Source organism: Sesamum indicum, linkage group LG8 (assembly GCF_026168435.1).
Source record: "Sesamum indicum cultivar Baizhima isolate 11 linkage group LG8, ASM2616843v1, whole genome shotgun sequence".
NCBI lineage: Eukaryota > Viridiplantae > Streptophyta > Magnoliopsida > Lamiales > Pedaliaceae > Sesamum > Sesamum indicum.
The window spans coordinates 19,417,747-19,427,846 of NC_142664.1; the positions used below are offsets into that span (position 1 = coordinate 19,417,747).

The 10,100-nt window shown below is 38.2% G+C and overlaps 2 protein-coding genes across 2 annotated transcripts; one reads left to right on the top strand and one right to left on the bottom strand.

The window, feature by feature from the left end:
- Nucleotides 1–665: 665 nt before the first annotated feature.
- Nucleotides 666–1,187, bottom strand: LOC148787294 (uncharacterized). The gene has a single exon (XM_088883564.1). The coding sequence runs from the start codon at nucleotides 1,185–1,187 to the stop codon at nucleotides 666–668; it is 522 nt and encodes a 173-aa protein (XP_088739690.1).
- A 4,858-nt stretch (nucleotides 1,188–6,045) lies between these two features.
- LOC105168634 (subtilisin-like protease SBT4.3) lies at nucleotides 6,046–9,066 on the top strand. The gene is made up of 10 exons (XM_088884090.1): nucleotides 6,046–6,060; nucleotides 6,210–6,319; nucleotides 6,404–6,495; nucleotides 6,605–6,851; nucleotides 6,959–7,457; nucleotides 7,567–7,661; nucleotides 7,734–7,952; nucleotides 8,045–8,156; nucleotides 8,236–8,449; nucleotides 8,549–9,066. Exons 2-10 carry the CDS (start codon nucleotides 6,225–6,227, stop codon nucleotides 9,064–9,066), a joined length of 2,091 nt encoding a protein of 696 aa, XP_088740216.1. The 5' UTR covers nucleotides 6,046–6,060; nucleotides 6,210–6,224.
- The last annotated feature ends 1,034 nt before the right edge of the window (nucleotides 9,067–10,100 follow it).

Genomic DNA, 10,100 nt, shown 5'->3' on the forward strand with positions numbered 1-10,100 from the left:
AATTCATATCCTTCCCTAACTATTACAGAACCACTAATAATGTTTCTTCTGACAGTGGGTACATGATGAACTCTTTTCAGCGACAGAATGCGCCCTGAAGGAAACTTCAAGTCCACGCTTCCTATCCCAAGTACTTCAGATGTACTGGAGTTCCCCATGCTTACTGTCCTTCCACTGATGGCCTGATAAGACACAAAGAGAGATTTATCAGCACAAACGTGCACATTCGCTCCAGTGTCAATCAACCAATCATATGGTTCGTAAATAGTCAAGAGTTCGGGTTGTACAGATACATACCCATCAGTTGCTCCTAAGGTGCTAGCTCCGCTAGAACCTCCCACAACCATGTTGACAACTGCCTGCCCAGTCTTGGCCTTTTTATTAGGACAAAGCTTGGCCCAGTGTCCAACCTGCCCACAGTTCCAGCATGGTTTGTTTGCTTTTGGTTTCTTATTTTTGGAGGCCTTGCTTTTATTGATGGCTTTCGAGTTCGTGTTAATCTTATTCACTTTTGGTTTCCCCACTATGAAATTGGCCCTTGGTTGATGTTCAACAGGCATCTTGTGCGTTTGATTTCTATGTTCTTCCTCAATGCTGATAGCAATCATAAGATCATCTAGAGACAATCTCCCTTTTTGATGCTTGAGTGTCATGCCAAAATTTTCTCAAGATTTGGGAAATTTGTCCACTATAGACATGACCAGAAACTTCTCGGGAAGCTTCATCTCAGCATCAGCCAGAGCATGCTCAAGGTTGATAATCTCATGAGTCTGTTCAGCCACAGACCGGTCCTCAACCATTTTATACTTCATGAACTTAGAAACAGAATACTTTTCGAGCCCTTGCTCTTCAGTATTATATTTCCGGTCCAACTCATCCCACAGAGACTTAGCAGTGTAAGAATCAGAACAATAGACATCGAAGAGCGTATTTGACAGGGCTGACAAAATCGCTCCTCTGCCTATTTGATCCCTTTCTGTCCACTGCGCTATCTCAACAGTTTTGGGATCGGTATCAGTAGGTTCAGATCTGATCACCTGAATCACTGACAAAAGTCCTTTCATCGTCAACCAAATTTTCATTCGCTGTTGCCAGCGTTTGAAAAATTGGCCCGAAAACTTATCCGGTAAACCGGTCAAGTCGACCTTTTGTGTGATCGGAATTGCAACAGAAATCGGCTCGGCCATCTTTTAGTACTTTAGGAAACTAAAAGTAATATTTCAAAAATGCTTTTGGAAAAATAGCGTTTTCTACAACAGTTCCAACACAAAATCCGATTTTTCAAAACCTGTATATTTTCTTCAAGATTGTTGGAAAAATATTTGGTTTCAAGTAATCGAAACGACGTTTTGAAATAGTATAATCGGATTTAAGAAATCAAAAGCAATAAAGCCACGTTGGAACAGATAATATAGAGCAATCAGAAACGCTATTTACGACAAGAAATTTAAATAGAAAACTTACAACGAGAATTGTATCGTAACAATTCTCAGTCCAATTAAAGTCATTAACTTAACCAAATCGCAGAATAGCTGCTTGCCTTGAAGAAAATATACGCCCCGTATCAGCAGTGCACCGGGTGCAACGTAATTTCTCCCAGGATAAGATGGTTACAGTTCTTCGGTTTTAGCACTATACCGAAGAACACCTCGAACAACACTCAGAAACTTATCGAAACAAGAGACTCAAATACCAAAATTTGAGAATATGAATGCCTAAGCAAAAAGAGGGCACACGAGAGTGAATAGAGGGGAAATTGAGAATTGTTTGTTGTGTTTTCAAATGCAGAAAATTCAGCTTTATATAGAGGCTGATTCCTCCAAAAATGAATGCTGAAATTCATGGCCTTAATGGCCTTCAAATCAATTTTGAAGGTTACAACACATTAAACCTCCACTAACGGCAGAATTGCAATCAAACCTAATTAAAAAAAATTTTGAAACAGCTGCATCAGTAATGAAATGAAACTCATTCAAATCTTTGAATTTCAAAACAACTTTTGAAAAATCTCAACAAGTATCCTCGTCTAGAACAGTCGGGCTGTGGCGGCGCTTCCGGGAGAAAGATCAGGAGCGGAAATAGAAACTTCCAGTTGTCAACAGACGTTCGCTTATTCATCTGCCACGTTTATGTTTATTGGATTATTCATATGCGAATCAACATTAGTTTCGTGAGATCATCAAGGCTTATTCATTAGCACACTTGATGAGTCAATAGTCATCTGTCGCATACTGCATACATCGAGTGAGCGGCGCTTAGTGCATATTTCATGGAGTCATCTTAGCTTTTGTTGTTGTTAGAATAAATGATTAGAAAGTCAATTAGATTCGCTACTCTATAATTTTTTAAGTATTTTTTTTTTATTTTGTAATATTGAATTAAATGAATAAGAGTAAGTATTCATTTGGCCATACTTTATTGTTCTTAGTCCTGTCATTTTCATATATTGCAATAAAGCCCACATATCACTAATTAACCAATAAAGTTGGGTTGCGCATTTGATGACAAGTATAAAATCAACTTTCGGGGGTTGGATCTGAAATCTTCCAAGTTGAAAATCTCGAGAATGAGCATTGAGGATTCTATTGAAACTTACACTAAGTATTACATTCATATGATGGATTTCGTATTTCATAGGCGACAGATGTATGATGTCTATGTAATTTTAGTGGGTGGTTAACAAAGATTGTCAAGCCGACTGAAGTGACTTGCGGGGAGTCGTCATATGAAAGCCCGTAAGACTTGGTTGCTGTGACTTGAACCCCTCGACTCCGATAGTATGGGGTTTAGTCCTCAAATTTGAGGAATCACACAGTCTCATATATGAGACGACTATTATATAGGGCTTGGTAAAAGATAACCATGTTTTGATGTGGTTATTATAAGCTTTGTTCCAGTATAGTCAGAACATGTATAGAGATTGGTGAATTCCAAGAGAGGATCCATCGCCTATCATGAGTCATAGTGATCTCCTATGCGTTCTGATGTGTATTGTGCTCCTAGGAGTCTGTGGCCACAGCCCATAGTGGTGATCAAATAAGAAAGTGTTTTTCTATGTTGATCAAGTGAAAAAGCATAATCAGAATATTGAGTATAAATGTCTAGTCCAGGATAGGAACCAATGACCAATTCCATACTCTAAACTAAGATCAGGAGATGGCCGATGGAAGGATCTTACCCATATGACACTCAATAGCCCTAAGGTTCACATCATTTTCACTTATTCTCTAGTACTATAGACCATTGTTAGACGGTTATTCATAATGATGGGTGCTTTCGAATTAAGTGTTAATTGAAATTGATTAATTAAATATGATTAAATTAATCTAGCGCAAAAATATTTGCCAGTTAAATTGTGTGCTGAAACAAGTGTAGGTTTTAGCTAATGGTGAACCTACAGAGTCATACAAAACACCACTAGAAGGAAGTAGTAGAATTAATTCTAAAAGGATAAATTAATTTAAAGAGTTCAAATTAATTTGAGAGATTAAATGATGTGATTATTTGAACCGGAGAACCCATGTGATGGGAAGTCCAAGATTTAATTAATGAGATTAATTAAATTTGAGTTAGATCTAATTAATTTTATAAGATCAATTTTAATTGAACCAAATGAATTAATTAATAGAATCAATAAATTAGAGTTTTGACTTGGTAATTTAATGAGATTAAATAAATCGTATTAGACTCAATTATTTGATGGATTAATTAATTGGGCTATGGGCTAGAATTTATTTGATAAAATCACATAAATTCCATATGGGCTTTTACGAATTGATTGGATTAATTTTATGAAGGCCAAACCCCATAGGTTTAATTTAATTTTTGAATTAAGCCCAATAGGGTATATATATGCGTGTAGCCCTAACTTGAATATATATATATATATATATATATATATATATAAGTTGTAAGGATGAGGGAGTTATTGCTTGAGTACTTATGGTACTAGTAGATTGTGTACTATGGGACACACATTGTACCTATTTTTTACTTGACATACAATGTATACATGTATACATATAACAAATACATGAGTTGTCTCTTGTTTGTGTATAGTGTATGGGCTTGTGTATATATTATTTTGTATATGATATAAAAGGCAACACTACTCCTCCCACACTTATCATCTTGACAACTTCTTCTCCCTCTTTTTCTCTCTATTCTTGTTCTTCTTGAACTAATTTCAAGTTAGAGCAAGGTCCTCTTGAGTTTGATATACTAAGTTAATAGTATAATCAAGTCTCTTATACTACATACACTTTACTTCTAGCAAGGTTTGGCGTTGCTGGTTTATGTTCAACGACATACTCATCACCGGTCCCTCTGTATTTGATATCCAGCAAGTTAAGTAACATCTTCATGAGTTATTCACTAAAGGACATTGGTACAGCTCGTTACTTCCTCGGTCTCGAAATTGCCCGCAGCTCCAGTGGTCTTTTTATGGCTCAAAACAAGTACGTGATGGATATCATATGGGATACTAGCTTATGTCATGCTAAATCTGCAGCCACACCACTTCCTCGTGGGTTGAAACTTATGGTTTCATCTGGTGCTTTACTCTCCAATCCCGATGCATATCGATGCCTTGTCGGTCGCCTACTTTACTTAGATTTTACTCGTCCTGATATCTCCCATTCAGTGCAGCAACTTAGCCATTTTCTCACTCGCCCCTGCGACCCTCACTAGAAGGTTGCGCTGCATGTTGTCGGCTATCTGAAGGGATGTCCTTCCAAAGGACTCTTCTTTCCTTCTCGAAATTCCTTGGCTTTGAGGGCCTACTGCAATGCCGATTGGGCGACATGCCCTGACTCCAAACGATCACTGACTGGCTTATGTGTTTTCTTAGGTGATGCCTTGGTTTCTTGGAAGACCAAGAAACAGTCTACGGTCTATCGTTCCACGGCTGAGGCGGAGTATTGCAGCTTGGCTGCGACTGTTTGCGAGCTGCGATGGTTGTCCTACATTCTGCATGATCTCTCTGTGTCGGTCATTCTTCTTATTGACCTCTTCTGCGACAACAAGGCTGCGGTCCACATTCTTGCGAATCCTGTCTTCCACGAGAGCACGAAGCACATCGAGTTGGACTGTCATTTGGTCCCTGATGCCTACAAGGAAGGCTTCATTTCACCTTCCTTTGTTCCTAGCTCCCTTCAGCTCTCTGATGTTTTCACCAAGGTTTTGCCCCTTAAATCCTTTTGTTTGCTCCTGTTCAAGTTGGGCCTTGCTCACTTCTCTTGCAGTCCCACTTGTGGGGTGCTGATGACGTATTACAACAACCAGCAACTCAATTGCAGCAGTCACAGCAGTCGCACTCTGCAAATATTGAAGGCAGCATTGAAGACGATGAAGATGTTGAACTAATTGATGCTGGATGAAATGAAAAAGTCGCACTCCACTGTCACACTTTTGTTTCTATTTATTGTGTAGATTACTGACGTGTATTTGACTCATTTATTCCTCTTGGCATTGGGCCACGTCATTGCCCAGTTGGTTAGTTGGTTAGGCATCCGTTGTATCAGTTCGCTATGTTTATACACTGCAAACAATCTTCACTCTGTTCTGTAACAGTTTTTCCAGAGAAATTGAGCTTCCATCCATGGATTTCATTTATCTCCTTTGCTGGTATTTTACTTTCTGCAAATCTCACAGAAACTTACCTGTAATATCAGATAATTGCATATGGACTAGAAGAAATTTTCATTAATTATAACCTTCCGGTAAAAGAAGTTTGATATCTGAATGAATTCCAAGTCTTCATTGCTCAAAATATTGATTCTGGTTTATGATAAGAAACTCCATAAATGCACCATCACTTCACCACTTCAAAATCTCTGCTTCTCATTCCATTACATAAAAAGCAAAGATAATTTATTGCTACTTAAAACTACTAAGAGAAACAAAGCAACTCAAACTATTTAAGAGGAGGTAAGACTGCAGCAGGACAGCAACAATCAGCTCATGGCTAGATTCAGTATACTCCGGTATTCGTTCCTGTTGTTCCTTGTGTGCAATCTGATTTGGAGGTGCTCAAGCGATGCCGCAGATGATGAAAGGCAGGCAAGGATTTTTCAAGTATACCTCAATAGAGATTTAGTATCAATGAGCTGATTAGGATACCATGAGTCCTGTTGTTGAACCCAAATCCTGATTATATATGCTACTCTTTATCGGGTTTTATATGTTAACGGTTGGTGTTTCTCGCCCAGGTTTACATAGTTTACATGGGATCCCTTCCTCGAGGGGATTATTCGACTCACGAGAGTAACAAGCTTCAAGATCAGCACATTAAAATGCTTCAAGAAGTAGTTGATGGCAGGTGACAATCATTTCATTAGTATTACCATCTTGAATTCTATAGAACGACAAGACTTTGTGATTTCAAAATCTTCTTCTTCCTCAGTTTTCTAAGCCATGCCTTAGTTAGAAGTTACAAGAGGAGTTTTAATGGTTTTGCTGCCTCTCTGACAAAGAAAGAACAACAGAGGCTAGCCAGTGAGTTGGTCATTAATGTTCTCTTATCCTTTTAATGCGTACATTATGCAAGATGCACTCGTTCAGACATTTTGTAATGAATTTAAAAGCTTCTAAAAAACTTGTGCAGGCTTCAGTGAAGTGGTATCAATATTTCCGAGCAGAACTCTCTGGCCTCAGACAACGAGATCATGGGAATATATGGGTTTAAAGGAAAATGTCAATCCAAATCCCAACACTGGAAGTGACATTGTAATAGGTGTTCTTGATTCTGGAATATGGCCGGAATCTGAGAGCTTTAGTGACAAAGGCTTCGGTCCTATTCCAGCGAAATGGAAGGGAGTTTGCAATGGTGGCAAAAATTTTACTTGCAACAAGTAAAAACTCTCCTCCCAGATTATAGTCTTTGTTGCCTTCCAAGAAGGAGATGATGCTTGAAATATGGTTGTACTATACTAAATTTATGACATCTGCTTGTTGACAGAAAGTTGGTAGGGGCTCGTTTCTACACCACCAGTGTCACTGATGGGGATTCTGCCAGGGATCTTAATGGTCATGGCACTCACACCGCCTCAACAGCAGCCGGAAACTATGTGAAAAATGCAAGTTTATATGGCATTGCACAAGGTACTGCTAGAGGAGGGATCCCTTCAGCAAGAATCGCAGCATACAAAGTTTGTGGGGAAGGGTGCAGGGATGCAGATATTCTAGCGGCTTTTGATGATGCCATAGCTGATGGAGTCGATATCATTACGATTTCAATTGGATCAACAATAGCAATCAACATTAGATATGACAGCATTGCAATTGGATCTCTTCATGCAATGCAAAAGGGTATATTGACTGTGCATTCAGCAGGAAACGGTGGTTTTTTCCCAGGCTCAGTTATCAGTGTCGCACCATGGCTGTTTACTATTGGAGCAAGCAGTATCGATCGTGGGATCGTCACCAAAGTCTCTCTTGGAAATGGAAAAACAATAGTCGTAAGTAAAATCAAATAGCATCTTGAATCACATCTGTACGACTGAAAATTTTCTTAACAAAGTGATTTGGTCAGTTCATGTCTCATCCTAATAATGTTCTTATTAACAGGGCAAAGCAGTTAACCCATTCAAAATGAATGGAACCGAGTTTCCCCTAGCGTACGGAAAAGATGTCACGAGTGAATGTGATGAAACGCAGGCCAGGTACATTTCAGCCATTTAAGTCCTTTTCCATAGTGACTTTTAGTTATCAAAATAACTCTTGTCTCAATGCAGGTCTTGTTCTCCAGGGTGTTTAGACAGCAAGCTGGTAAGTGGCAAGATTGTGTTATGTGACAGCAGCGACAACGTAAAGGTGGTTTTCAGTGCCGGTGCTGCTGGAACCATAGTAAAATCAGGAGTTGCATATGATGTTTCCTTCATCGTTCCCCTGCCTGCATCGCTTTTGCTTATTGATGATTTGAAATTAGTCAAAGACTATATCAACTCTGCAAAGTTAGATATCCAACTTCGACTCTTTACTCATAAATTGATCCAGTACTTAATTTTTGAGCCACATACTTTACTTACATTATTCTTTAACATAGCGCGGCCAAAGCATTTATATCAACCAGTGAATCCATTAAAAACACTAATGCTCCTCTGGTAGCTTCTTTCTCTTCAAAAGGGCCAAATCCCATCATTTCAGACATCTTAAAGGTACAGGACTATTGTCAAATTACCTGCATTTATATTAATTACCTTCCATCATATATTTAACGCATTTGCCGATATGCAGCCAGACATAACAGCACCTGGAGTGGAAATCTTGGCTGCATATTCACCACTAGGTTCTGTTTCAAGCTTTGTCTCCGATAAAGGTTCTGCCAACTACAGCATTTTGTCGGGCACATCTATGTCTTGCCCGCATGCTGCAGGGGCCGCTGCATACGTAAAATCAGTGCATCCAGATTGGTCACCTTCTGCAATAAAATCGGCTATTATGACAACTGGTAATTAATTCACTTCTTTACACAAAAAACACGAACTTTCCATATGCAGTTTTCTGGTTGTAGAAGCTAAAAGAAACATGAATTTGTTTCTGTTTCCAGCATGGCCCATGGATCCTACAAAACATAAAGATGCGGAATTCTCATATGGATCCGGCCATTTGAACCCTATAAACGCAACAAATCCAGGTCTCGTGTACGAAACAAATGAACAAGATTACATCAAACTGCTGTGCAACATTGGGTACACTATAGAAAGTATTCGCAAGTTATTCAACAACGATAGCATTAACTGCCCGAAGCAAGTTGACGCGACAACTAATGACTTCAACTACCCTTCGATATCTCTCCAAGTGAAAAACGGTGTGCCATTTTCAGCAAGCTTTACAAGAACAGTGACAAATGTCGGCCCTGCGAACTCAACTTACACTGCTAGAATCAACAAGCCTGCTAACTTCAACATCACAGTAGAGCCTGGCACCCTATCTTTTAAGCAGCTGAACGAGAAAAAATCGTTCGTTGTGACTGTTAAAGGGGATCGAATAACATCAATGTTTTCTGCTTCACTGGTGTGGTCTGATGGTATTCACTCAGTTCGCAGTCCAATTGTTTTGTACTAGAAAAGACTTCTTGTTGGCAAGTAATTATGCTTATGTTCACCTCATGTGGCTTGACAATTTGCAAAAGTTATGTCACACTTAATCTGCTTGGATTATATAGCAGACTTTCTTGTGTAATAAAAATACATTGAGGCACGTTCAAATGTATAGCTATCAGCTCTAATATATACTTAATGATTTCTAATTGAGGATAAGATCTAATTATTTCCTACATATATTTATCATCTGCCCAAACTTAGATGGCTGATGTAGAATTGCCTGAGTGCAGAATTAGGACAAACCACGGCGTAAACGACCACATTTTGACATGTCCAACGAGCATTGCTGACCTACAAAACAAACACTATGGAAACTTCCATTAATAATAACCTTCTTGTGGAAGAAATTAATATATGCACGATTGAAGTGTTTCATGCTCATGGTATTATATTAGTCTCCATTAATGGTGTGAACGAGTAGAGCTCGAGTCAAGCTCGAGCTTTGAGTAGTATGGCTCGAGCTTTGAGTAGTATGGCTCGAGTTCGAGCTCGAGCTCGTAATACCCTACTTTAAAATATACTAAAAAATTAGTTGTTTTTTTTAGTAGTAATATAATTAGTAAAATGTACCAAAAAAAAAATTCATACTGAACAATTTAAAATTATAGAAAAGTATCCATTATTTGGAATAATGCAATTGAAATGCATAAAAATATTTTATAGTTGAGATTAATATATGTCACAATTTGCAATAAACTTATATATTTATAAATATTAGTATTACATTGATGTAACTATCATTTTACATTGTTGAACTACATGGATTAATCGGGTCATCAAAATTCAAATCAAACCATTAGATATGATCAAACTTGCAGAAAAATATATTTGTTAAAGTTTTAGACTTATTGGTTATACGGATGTCGAGATATCGTACTCGGAACATAAGAGTAATCATTCAAGATGGTGTATCGTTGGGTCATGCCATGTAATTTTAAATCATACCGTCTAATATGATCTAATGAACACAGTCTTATATATATTTAAATTTGGTAT

Coding starts and splice junctions, on each gene's coding strand:
- LOC148787294 (XM_088883564.1), bottom strand. CDS start 1,187: ATGGCCGAGCCGATTTCTGTTGCAATTCCGATCACACAAAAGGTCGAC.
- LOC105168634 (XM_088884090.1), top strand. CDS start 6,225: ATGGGATCCCTTCCTCGAGGGGATTATTCGACTCACGAGAGTAACAAG. Junction 6,320..6,403: donor CAAGAAGTAGTTGATGGCAG/GTGACAATCATT, acceptor CTTCTTCCTCAG/TTTTCTAAGCCATGCCTTAG. Junction 8,450..8,548: donor ATCGGCTATTATGACAACTG/GTAATTAATTCA, acceptor TTCTGTTTCCAG/CATGGCCCATGGATCCTACA.